Here is a 12710-nt window from a genome sequence, read left to right as displayed (position 1 = left end):
TTGGCCACCCAAAGTGCTGGGATTACAGGCTTGAGCCACCATGCCCAGCCAACAATATGGTTTTTATGATCAAATATTTCAAAGACAAACTAAGAATTTTCCCATCTCCCAAACTCAAGGTTCTGGTGGTCAAGATTCCTAGAATCAGAGCAACATCAGGAAAAATTAATTTAGTGTTAAAATGAATTTGGTACTAACAAAATTAACTTATCAGATTTTACTAGGTATCTACCACATGTAAGGTGAATTTCCATATGTTCCTTTGTTACCTTCCCATATGGAAAGTACTATGAATGACTGGCTCCAAGGGAACTTATGCAAAGAAAGCTATTTGATGTTATAAATTTAGGTTCTAAGGCTAGTTCAGTCCCTTATTCACTGGATGAGCGAACAAGCCACAAAATCTTAAGAGAGCTTTACCCTACTTATGTATAAGATAGATTTTGAAAACAGCTACTTCAGCCTGGCACAGTGGCTCACACCTGTAATCCTAGCACTCTAGGAAGCCGAGGAGGGTGGATCACCTGAGGTCGGGAGTTCCAGACTAGCCTGACCAACATGGAGAAACCTCGTCTCTGGTAAAAATACAAAAAAATTAGCTGGGTGTGGTGGCAGGCACCTGTAATTCCAGCTGCTCAGGAGGCTGAAGCAGGGGAATCACTTGAATCAGGGAGGCGGAGGTTGTGGTGAGCCGAGGTGGTGCCAATGCACTCCAGCCTAGGCAACAAGAGCAAAACTCTTGTCTCAAAAAAAAAAAAAAAAAAGAAGAAGAAACAAAAAAAAGAAAACAGCTACTTCACAGGACTGTTGTGAAAAGTACATGAAATAATACAAGATAAAGTGTGTGTAAAATTTGACTCCAGGAGCTACACTACCTAATCCCAATCCAGCAGTACCACTCACTGAGTCTAGGTAACTTGACCTCCCTGACCCTGTCACCTCTACAATGAAAGGATGCTTGACATACAGAGTGCACGGAACAGCAGCTGGCACACAATAAACTCCAGACATGTGATTGTGATTCTGGCTGATGTTACTGTTATAATTCTCTCACAAAGGCCTAATTTGTACCCAAATTTATATTTTCTGCAAATGGGTCCAGGCTATGCTGTAAGTTTAACCCATTTAAAATACTTGGTTTCTTGGTGAGCTTTCTAAAATAGCATAATGAATCATTGGCACAATGAAAAACATACTTTAGCTGGGTATGGTGGTGTGTGCCTGTAATCCCAGCTCCCTGGAAGGCAGGTTGGAATCCTCGAAGGAGGATGCTTGAACCCAGGAGTCTGAGACCAGCTTGGGCAAGATAGTGAGACCTCGATTCTAAAAACAAACAAACAATCTCTAAAATACATTCTACTATTCTCAGTTTATAATGTATTCTAAATATCAAGCTGTATTATTTCTTGCCAAAACAAAAGTCTGGCAATAAATTGAAATAAAGAAGCAACAATACTGAAAGCTGTTTTTTTTTTTTTTTAATTTCTTCTATCTCTTTTGAAATCTAAAAATAAACAAACATATACACATTTTTATTCTCAATTTTTTTTTTGGAGACAGAGTTTCTCTCTTGTTGCCCAGGCTGGAGTGCAGTGGTGCCATCTTGGCTCACTGCAACTTCCACCTCCCGGGTTCAAGTGATTCTCCTGCCTTAGCTTCCCAAGTAGCTGGGATTACAGGCATGCGCCATGATGCCTGGCTAGTTTTTTTGTATTTTTAGTAGAGACTGAGTTTCACCATGTTCATGAGAGTAGTCTCGAATTCCTGACCTCAGATGATCCATTCACCTCGGCCTCCCAAAGTGCTGGGATTACAGGTGTGAGCCACCGTGCTTGGTTTATTCTTAATATTTTAAATATGTATAATCAGGCTGGGGGCAGTGACTCATGCCTATAATCCCAGGGCTTTGGGAGGCCAAGAGGGAGGACTACTTGAGCCCAGAAGTTCCAGGCTGCAGTGAGCTATGATCACAACACTGCACTTCACCTTGGACTACAAAGTAAGACCGTGTCTCAATCAATCAAATCAATCAATTAATCAACATAAGAACTGCCTGTCTTGGATTTCATTTGCCATCCCCTATTTGTATTAATTTATCAGATTTATGACACTGATCTGAATGTAGACACTTGATTATAAATAACAAGCAAGACTGTAACAACTATTTTTACAGTGGTTACTACTTTTGTTAATGGCCTAAAAAGTCAATAAGAAAATGAAAGAGAAAGGTAGTTAAAAAAAAAGAAAAGAAAAAGATGAAAAAAGTTGTTAAACGAAAAGGATTTCCAAAATAACTTGTGCTTCACCCAACAGAGAAAGGAGGCCAGGAACTGGCCACTAAGGCATTCCTAGGAAGAGTTCCAGAGAGCGAGAAAATATTCAGCAGTGGCAGTGGCAGCTGTCTATGAAACTTAGAATATTTGGGGAAGGGATCATCTTTAAAATAGGTTACTTTGCCGGGCGTAGTGGCTCACACCTGTAATTCAGCACTTTGGAAGGCCCAAGTGGGTGGATCACTTGAGGTCAGGAGTTCGAGACCAGCCTGGCCAACATGGTAAAACCTCGTCTCTATTAAAAATACAAAAATTAGCTGGGTGTGGCAGAGGGCACCTGTAATACCAGCTACTCAGGAGGCTGAGGCAGAAGAATCACTTGAACTCGGGAGGCAGAGGTTGCAGTGAGCCGAGATGGCACCACTGCACACCAGCCTGGCCGACAGAGGGAGGCTCGTCTCATAAATAAATAAAATAGGTTACTTTAGTTGGGTGTAGTGCTGCACACCTGTAGTCCCAGCTACCTCAGGAGCCTGAGGTGGAAAGATACTTGAGCCTAGGAATTCGAGGCTGCAGTGAGCTCTGGTCTTGCTGCTACATTTCAGCCTGGGCAACAGGATAAGACCCCATCAATCAATCACTCACTCAATAAAAAATAAATAAAATAGGTTACCTTTTGGAAGAGGAGAGAAATTAAGAACTTTGGGGGAAACTGAAGGCAGACTAGGAGCCATTCTCATCTAGGGTGTGTACTGGGAATGCCACATCTCTAGATCCGCCAAGATAGGACCTCTAGAGAGGAAAGTACTGTGAAGGAAATAAAAACTCCACAAATGTTTCTAATGCACAAGAAGGGTTGAAAACTACTGGCTTAAGAAAACCAAATCAACAGTGCCCAAAATAACCCAGTGGTGGCAGCAGTAAAAGTAATTACATGATAGACCGCATGAAAAGCATGAACTGGTTCTCCTCGCTTTCAAATTATAAGGTTCCCTGATATGTCCCATGACCAAGATTCCCTAAGACGCCAAAAAAGGCCACTACTGCTACTGCTACAGAGCTCTAAGCACTAACAGTGGCTCCAAAGCAAATACTAGCTTCAAAAGGAAAACAGCCTCCCTCTTCCTGGGTAGCAGTCTGGTGTTTGAGGGGTATCGGAGTGGACCAGGCTTGCGGGGCACAATGAATAACCCTATACCTTCCAATTTGAAATTAGAAGCAAAAAAGGCTGCTAAAATACTAATTCACAGAAATGACTTCCAGAAATGACCTGATAAGATTATTCCTGACTGAACTGGATTCTGAATTCTTCTAGTTTTCTTTAATATCTGGCTACAACTTGCCAGTGAAGAATGAACTGCTCAATTTCAGAAGCCCTATAAACCAAAGCCGACAACTTGATGTAAATTTCGAGTCTCATGCCTGATGTGTAGGCCACCCAGAGAATTCACCAGAATGCCAGATGCCACAACCAGAGACATTCAAACTGCAAACCGGGACGAGACGTTGTGGACTGCAGGTTATGGACAGCTTTTCCCAAGACTGTCAGAACAACGAGACTTCCCAACAAGGCTTTTACCCCTCTTAATTTTTCCTCACTAATGTCCACGTCTTTCACTTTGGCAGGATCATGCTGTAGCTAAAATTTCACAGTCAGTAGCTTCTGTGGGTAACTTGCACTCCCCGCTTTATACTTAGCCTGGTCATGGAATGCTGGATTGCCTCTTAAACAGGGAGGAATCTGTGCAGTTCATGACACTTCTCGTTGCGATTTGGGTATGGTAGAGTAGATCACTTGGTTAAAATTGGCAGACTCCTTGTTTGGCTATACAATTGTAGTTGATTTGGTTCATAAAAACCCTGGCTAAGGACCATACTCTATATGCTTGGTGTGATCCTCATGACAGTCACAACGGTAGTCTCTCTGGTATGCTGTATCCTCCCAAAGTGTTAAAAGTCTCCATGTAGCCACCTATCAGATGTCAAATGGTTTCTCTCTGGCTAAAACAACAAAAACTCAAAAGAAACACATGATAATGAGAACACCCCATCAATGGCATGCTGAAACGGGAAACCCAAAATGATGGCAACTGAGAACAGCAGGGATATCCTAGGTTTTGGTTACACTCTTACCTAGGTGAAAACCTGACCAAAAGGGAAGAATTGTTAAATAAAAATTATAGGAAGCCACTGTTTGGGACTAAGTTCCTGCATCAGGCCCCAGGAAACCAGGTTAAAATTAAAAATGGAATAATCCCTGCTAAGGTTCCACATTCCTAAACCTAAATTAAGTTATCTGACCTTCCTAGAAATCAGAAGGAGATAACAGCTAATTTCCCAAACAGCACAGTTTATTACTTATTTTCTGAGACAGTCTCGAGCTGTCGCCCAGGCTAGAGTCCAGTGGTGTGATCTCGGCTTACTGCAACCTCCGCCTCCCAGGTTCAAGTGATTCTCGTGCCTCAGTCTCCCAGGTAGCTGAGGCTATGTACCATTCTCAGCTAAATTTTGTATTTTTAGTAGAGACGCAGTTTCACCATGTTGGCCAGGCTAGTCTCAAACTCCTGGCCTCAGGTGATCCACCTGCCTCGACCTCCCAAAGTGCTGCGATTACCGGCGTGTGCCACCGCATCCAGCTCCCGACTGAAGATTTAAACTGTCCTGGCTGGGCGCGCTGGCTCAGGCCGGTAATCCCAGCACTTTGGGAGGCCAAGGCGGGCGGATCACCTGAGGCCAGGAGTTGGAGACCAGCTTGGTCAACATGGTGAAACCCTGTCTCTACTAAAAATACAAAAATTAGCCAGGCGTGGTGGCATGCACCTGTAGTCCCAGCTACTCAGGGGGCTGAGGCAGGAGGATCGCTTGAACCCAGGAGGCGGAGGTTACAGTGAGCTGAGATCACACTACTGCACGCCAGGCTGGACCACAGGGCGAGACTCTGTCTCAAAAAAAAAAAAAAACCAAAAAACAAACAAAAAAAACCCACCTAACCAACTTCAGTTGGCATAATAATAAAGTTCCCACTACTTTAATCCTTACAAAAAAAATGTAGCGTGAAGTAACCTGATGTTAACTAATCAGTTACTTTTCTATGTGGGGTAGTCTATTGTGGTCTGTTCTGTCTCCCTGTCCCTGCCTTACAAAGAAAAGGAACTCTGAAAAGACCAGTACACGATTTGTTCTTTGCTTCAACTTTTTTTTGAGACAGGCAGGGTCTTGCTCTGTTGCCCAGGCTGGAATGCAGGGGCACCATCATAGCTCACTGCAGCCTTCAACTTCTAGGCTCAAGTGATCCTCCCATCTCAGCCTCCTGAGTAATTGGGACTACAGATACACACCACTACACCTGGTTAATTTATTTAATTTTTATTTGGTAGAGACGGGTCTCTCTATGCTGCCTAGGCTGATCTCAAATTCCTGAGCTCAAGTGATCCTCTCCCCTCAGGCTCCCAAAGTGCTGGGATTACAGGAGTGAGCCATTGTGCCTGGCCTGCCTCAGCCTTCTTCAGCCTTTGCCTGTCTCTAAAGCCAACTTCTGCTCAGCTCATAGGAACACTTATTCTATTTCATGGAATGTAGTGTTGCTCTATTTTAGAATCATGATAAGGCCAATGGAAGGAAGGGAGGGAAGGAGGCTGAGGCGGGTATCAGCAGGATTTCCCCACAAAGACCCTGATGAAATCTATAGTCAATAATGCTTTAATAAATCCTACTGGGTATTCTGCATATATTTGTGTTTAATGTTCCTTTTTTTCTTCCTCTGTAAATCTCATTAAAATTTAAAAACACAGAGATTTCCCTTTCTGTCCTACTAAGTCTAGATTTAAGAATGGTGGTTAAATCTTACTCAAAAAGGGGCCGGGCGCGGTGGCTCAAGCCTGTAATCCCAGCACTGTGGGAGGCCGAGACGGGCGGATCACTAGGTCAGGAGATCGAGACCATCCTGGCTAACACGGTGAAACCCCGTCTCTACTAAAAAAATACAAAAAACTAGCCGGGCGAGGTGGCGGGCGCCTGTAGTCCCAGCTACTCCGGAGGCTGAGGCAGGAGAATGGCGTAAACCCGGGAGGCGGAGCTTGCAGTGAGCTGAGATCCGGCCACTGCACCCCAGCTTGGGCGACAGAGCCAGACTCCGTCTCAAAAATAAAATAAAATAAAATAAAATAAAAAAATAAAAAATCTTACTCAAAAAATGTTTTACTACTGGGTCAACAGTATCAACTTCGATGAATTCTCCATTGAAAAGTCTTGTTCTTGCCTTGTTTAATATTTTAATTGGACGGAGACATCCATATCCAATTTACATAGCAGCTAATACAAATGACCCATTATTCCAAAATCCCCCAAAAGACTGGAATTAAGGCAGAAAATCAATTAAATGAATTTTAGCAGGAATCAAACAAATTCAGGCAGGAGGGAAAAAAAAAAAAAACAATTCCAAGTATGGAATAAAGTAGGCTTCTGTTGAGCAAAACGCCTGTGGGAGTACCCAACGAGGCTGAGGGGATTTACCCTGCAGAAGAGAAAAACAACAAGACCCAAAATAGCAACTTCTAAGGGCTGGTTATGTTTGGAGTGACTATAACTCCATATGACAAAATAGTAAACAGTGTTGTAGAAGTTTCTAGAAGACAGATGCTAGTCTGAAGGGGAAAAGGCTCCAATAACAAAGCCACTGAACACTGAAACAAGATGCTACGGGAGGGAGTGTGTCTCCATCCCTGAACGTGCTCAAGGTTGGCTAACTAACCAGCTATCATAAATACATTTAAAAAATCAATTACTTCATTACATGTTACAAATTTCTTCTTGTTGTTGTTTTGAGACAACATCTTGCTCTGTTGCCTCCTGGGTTCAAGCAATTCTCCTGCCTCAGCCTCCTGAGAAGCTGGGATTATAGGGGTGTGCCACCACGCCCAGCTAATTTTTGTATTTTTAGTAGAGACGAGGTTTCACCATGTTGACCAGGCTGGTCTCAACTCCTGACCTCAAGTGATCCACCCACCTTGGCCTGCGCATGGTGGTTCACATGTGTACTCCTAGCAAGTGGAGGCTGAGGCAGGTGGATCACCTGAGGTCAGGAGTTTGAGACCAGACCAGCCTGGCTAACATGGCAAAACCCCCATCTCTACTAAAAATACAAAAATTAGCCAGGTGTGGTGGCAGGCGCCTGTAGTCCTAGCCACTTGGGAAGCTGAGGGAGAAGAACTGCTTGAACCCAAGAGGCGGAGACTGCAGTGAACTCAGATCCCGCTACTGCACTCCAGCCCAGGCGACAGAGCAAGACTCCATCTCAAAAAACCAAAAACAAACAAACAAAAAACTGACCTAAAAGATGTTTAAGAATAGAATAGTATTCCACATATAGTAGTGAGACATTCAAAGGTATATAGTCAGATGCTGTGGTGTGCATTTGTAGACCCAGCTACCTGGGAGGTTGAGGTGGAAGGACTGCTCAAGCCCAGGAGTTCAAGGCCAGCCTGGGCAACAGAGCAAGACCCATCTCTTAAAAAAAAAAAGTACAAAAACAATGGAGAAAAATAAATCTCTCACCAGAATCTAACGTTTATTAAATCAATGGCTGGAAAACTACAAAGGAAAAATGAAGAGACTTATCTGTGAAAATAATCAATTTGCAAACATAGTCAACTCACGCTTACTTATATGTGCATTTAGTAAATGTTCATGACCCAGTGTGCAAGCCTGAATATCATGAAACCAATATTTTTTTTTTTTGGAGACTAGTCTCGCTCTGTCGCCCAGGCTGGAGCGCAGTGGCGCGATCTCAGCTCACTGCAAGCTCCGCCTCCAGGGTTCACGCCATTCTCCTGCCTCAGCCTCCAGAGCAGCTGGGACTACAGGCGCCCGCCATCACGTCCGGCTAATTTTTTATATTTTTAGTAGAGACAGGGTTTCACCGTGTTAGCTAGGATGGTCTTGATCTCCTGACCTTGTGATCCGCCCGCCTTGGCCTCCCAAAGCGCTGGGATTACAGGCGTGAGCGACCGCGCCTGGCCTGCAATGAAACCGATATTTTAACACATGTGTTCAAACACTGCCTGAATGAGCCAGTCCACCTTTTTCAGTAGTGGTGGCAAAAACAGACTGCATACTGCTGATGGCGGAATGTTCCTTACAATGAATGTTAGCTGCTAGGGCATGCTCCACGGCTTTAAATCACTGAGAGAGCTGTTCCTGAAGCAAGTATAATACAACTAGGAATGGTGCTGAGAAGGAAAAAGTCTGCAAGAATGACTATTCCAAAGAGGGCTGACAAAGTTGCCTGGTACACTCTACATTGTTGCAAAATTGGTGGGGGAGAAAGATGGGGGCAGGTGCTGGCGGTAAGATACTTGGTGAAAAAGAACTGGAAACAAATGTATATAAAATGCTTCTAATTTACTTTATAAGCATATGAAGTTATATACACAATTTTAAACAATGCCCTATAAACTGAAAATATTATACTTATCAAGTTACTTAACTTGGGATACAGCTGGCTTTAGAGTAAGTCTTCTGTGAATGGTTCATACTTGAATGATACCAAAAACAAATCTTAAAGTTTTAATTATTATTATAAGCCAAAATTAATTCAGATACAAATATGCATAATCACACTAGTGGGCTAACCAGACAAACTACCATGCACTAAACTGATAATGATGTGACAAATAATAAAAGAAGAGCAGCAATGCAAAATCACGACCAAAAAAATAAAATAAAAAATGAATAAAGGAAGCAAGCAAACAAGGAAAACCCACAGCCAACTCGATACAACACCATAGTAAAAATTTTTCCTGGAAAACTGTTAGGATTACAATTATATCCAGGTACACATGAATAGTGGAAGGTACGTAACATCATAGAATACTCGATTAGAGCCCTCAGTGAACATCCTTGTATGTTAATTTTAGTTCTTAATATCAAATTGTAGTAACCCCTAGTGTATTTATTAGTACCAAATCCTTAGATAGCTGAAGATATGAAAGTTTAAGGAAATAGATAAAATTTACTCTTCAGGACAAAGGACTGGAATTTTCAGATGTTTCATGTCCACCTTGAGAAGCCTTAAGGCCCATTATGGGTTGCAGATCACAAAGAACCACTTGTTGAAATAACATTTTTAGTGCAGAGAAAGTCTATCTCCCTACCCACCTCCCACACACATAACAGGGACAGGGCTTCAAAATTACCAGGATATAAATAACCATGAGGAATACAATAGAAATGTATATAGAGCATTGCACTTATCAAAATATCGCACAACTGTACAGTGCTATGCAGTTTACAAAGCCCTTTTATATGCATTATTTTATTAATACATCCATCATAAGATGAAATTATCTCCCTTTAAAGATGAGAAACCCAAGGTCCAGAAAAGTTAAGTGCCTTGTTCAAGGTCAGACATTTGGCTAAGTGGCAGAGCCAGGACTTAAATTCAGTACTTCCTGTTCCCAGTTCATGGTCTCTGTACCCCTCAACTACTATAGGTCAAATCTAGAAATCAAATGATGTATGTAAAAAGACTTTGCAAAGTTAAAAACAACTAGGAAAATTTTATTATGAAGATCATTATTTGCTGATGTCCTACTAGTGAGTGAAATACCTATGTCTGGGCCCAACCTAATTGCTTAGGCATTATTATGTAAGTGTTAGGACTTTCAAAAATCTGCCCAGGTGATTCTAAAAGGCACTAGGGCAAAGACCTGATCTATGTTAAATGATACCAATGGCAATACTGCTTTTTGAACATGCTTTTCTACTTTCAGTTTTACTTTAACACTTCCCTTTTATATTAATCATCACTCCTTAATCAGATGTGGTGTTTTCAGTATTAGCTATAAGAAAGGTTCAAATTTGCACAATATCAATTACATGAAAATATTTTTGTACTGTATTATTTTTTAAAAACTCTAGTCAATATTAAGAGTATTCAATAAAAAGTATAGCCTTGCACAACTATATCAATAAAAAAGTACAAAAAAAAGCACAGCCTTTAGTTTGTCCTGTTAAGAACATTTAAAAATAATCTCCAACCGAAAATAACCCAACAATTTTTTATGAAATACTAGATTAACTTGCATTTATTTGAGGAATAGGAAGCTTTATGGCATTAAACATAAAATAAAAACAACAGTTGAGGTATTTAAGGGACAAATTAGATGGCAATTAGCACTGACAATCGTTTAAAAAGTACTGGATATTGAACCAATCTTACCTTTTGTAGACTTGTTGGATTCAACTGAGTTTTGTCAATTATTTTTATTGCAACCTAGAAAGAATAAAAAATATTTATGGATTTTAAGAATGTAGTAATTATGGACTGATAAATGCCAAGATATATGGCATTAAGAAGCAAGCAGCAAACCTCAAAACCTAAAACTCAGCTGGTTACAAAAAGCAATTTAACTTTGTAATTGTAACTTTATAAAATTGTGTAACTGAAAATAGGGGCTTCCATACCAATGCTTTCTCACTAAACTTCTCTCTACCCTAAATACAAGAGACCCTAATAGGCAGGAATATCATCACCCATATTTGGCTTGAAGTTACAGATAATTGACCTTTGTCCGTCTACAATTCTTTTTTTTTTTTTTTTTTTTTTTTTTTGGAGACGGAGTCTTGCTCTGTCGCCCAGGCTGGAGTGCAGTGGCTGGATCTCAGCTCACTGCAAGCTCCGCCTCCCGGGTTTACGCCATTCTCCTGCCTCAGCCTCCCGAGTAGCTGGGACTACAGGCGCCCGCCACCTCGCCTGGCTAGTTTTTTGTATTTTTTAGTAGAGACAGAGTTTCACTGTGTTAGCCAGGATGGTCCCGATCTCCTGACCTCGTGATCCGCCTGTCTCAGCCTCCCAAAGTCCTGGGATTACAGGCTTGAGCCACCGCGCCCGGCCCCCTCTACAATTCTTAAGGATTAAGGGAGGGGGGGAAGTATGTCAGAAGTGTTTGACCCAGAGCAACTCCATCTTGAAAAGGGGCTGGGTAAAATAAGGCTGAGACCTACTGGGCTGCATTCCCAGGAGGTTAGGCATTCTTACTCACAGGGTGAGATAGGAGAAGCTTGGCACAAGATACAGGTCACAAAGACTCTGCTGATAGAACAGGATGCAGTAAAGAAGCGGGCCAAAACCCACCAAAACCAAGATGGTGATGAAAGTGACCTCTGGTCGTCCTCACTCCTCATTATACACTAATTATAATGCATCAGCATGCTAAAAAACACTCCCACCACCACCACGACAGTTTACAAATGCCATGGCAACTGTGGGAAGTTACCTAAACAGTTCCCTAAAAGGGGAGGGAGCTTCAGTTCCAGGAAATCTCTGCCCTTTTCCCAGAAAGCTCATGAATAATCCACCCCTTGTTTAGCATATAATCAAGAAATACCTAAAAGTAGACTCAGTCAAGCAGCTGATACTGCTGCTCTATGGAGCAGCCATTCTTTGGTTTTGATTTACTTCTTTTTTTTTCCTTTCTTTTTTTTTTTTTTGAGACGGAGTCTCGCTCTGTCGCCCAGGCTGGAGTGCAGTGGCCGGATCTCAGCTCACTGCAAGCTCCACCTCCCGGGTTTAAGCCATTCTCCTGCCTCGGCCTCCCGAGTAGCCGGGACTACAGGCGCCCGCCACCGCACCCAGCTAGTTTTTTGTATTTTTTTTTTAGTAGAGACGGGGTTTCACCATGTTAGCCAGGATGGTCTCGATCTCCTGACCTCGTGATCCGCCCGTCTCGGCCTCTCAAAGTGCTGGGATTACAGGCTTGAGCCACCGCGCCCGGCCTCTGTTTTTTGTTTTTGTTTTTTTTTTTTTTTGAGACAGTCTCCCTCTGTTGCCCAGGCTGGAGAGCAGTGGCATGATCTCGGCTCACTGCAACCTCCGCCTCCCAAGTTTTAATAGTTTCTCCTGCCTCAGCCTCTGGAGTAGCTGGGATTACAGGTGCGCACCACCACGCCCGGCTAATTTTGTATTTTCAGTAGAGACAGGGTTTCACCATGTTGGCCAGGCTGGTCTCGAACTCCTGACCCCAGGTGATCCACCCGCCTTGGCCTACCCAAGTGCTGGGATTACAGGTGAGAGCCACAGTGCCTGGTCTGTTTCTTTACTTCTTTTATAAACTTGCTTTCACTTAAAAGAAAAAAAAGAAAAGAAAATCTGGGGGCTTCAAACTAATAAATGTATTGTTATAACATTTTATATTTAAGTCACTTACAGACAAGGGGAAAATCTCCTCCAAACCAAGAAAAAGAGAGAGAGAGAGAGAGAGACAGAGAGAGAGAGAGAGAGAGATTATACACAGAAAGCACTTCTAAAAACATATGCAATGTAGCAAATCTTTTCTTTACAATTTACTGACACTTTAGCTGACTCTGGGATGGATAAGCATACAAATACTTGGGTATTGAATCTGAAAACTTTAAAAACTTTTTTTTTTTTTTTTTTTA

At 42.2% G+C, this 12710-nt stretch overlaps 1 protein-coding gene across 12 annotated transcripts in view; it reads right to left on the bottom strand.

Annotated features, from left to right (window-relative positions):
• MARK3 (microtubule affinity regulating kinase 3) overlaps positions 1 to 12710 on the bottom strand; it is a 114680-nt gene that overhangs the window by 66332 nt on the left and 35638 nt on the right. For 11 of the 12 annotated variants that reach the window (XM_037984596.2, XM_037984599.2, XM_073011341.1 and 8 more), the window contains one exon: positions 10492 to 10545. In XM_037984596.2, the coding sequence (XP_037840524.1) occupies positions 10492 to 10545 (54 nt within the window). Of the gene's footprint in view, positions 1 to 10491; positions 10546 to 12710 lie in introns of those variants that run through there. The other variant, XM_073011345.1, reaches the window with a different exon arrangement.

This window comes from Chlorocebus sabaeus, chromosome 24 (assembly GCF_047675955.1).
Source record: "Chlorocebus sabaeus isolate Y175 chromosome 24, mChlSab1.0.hap1, whole genome shotgun sequence".
NCBI lineage: Eukaryota > Metazoa > Chordata > Mammalia > Primates > Cercopithecidae > Chlorocebus > Chlorocebus sabaeus.
Note: the sequence above shows the minus strand (reverse complement) of the source record. Positions and strands in the feature narration are given on the sequence as shown.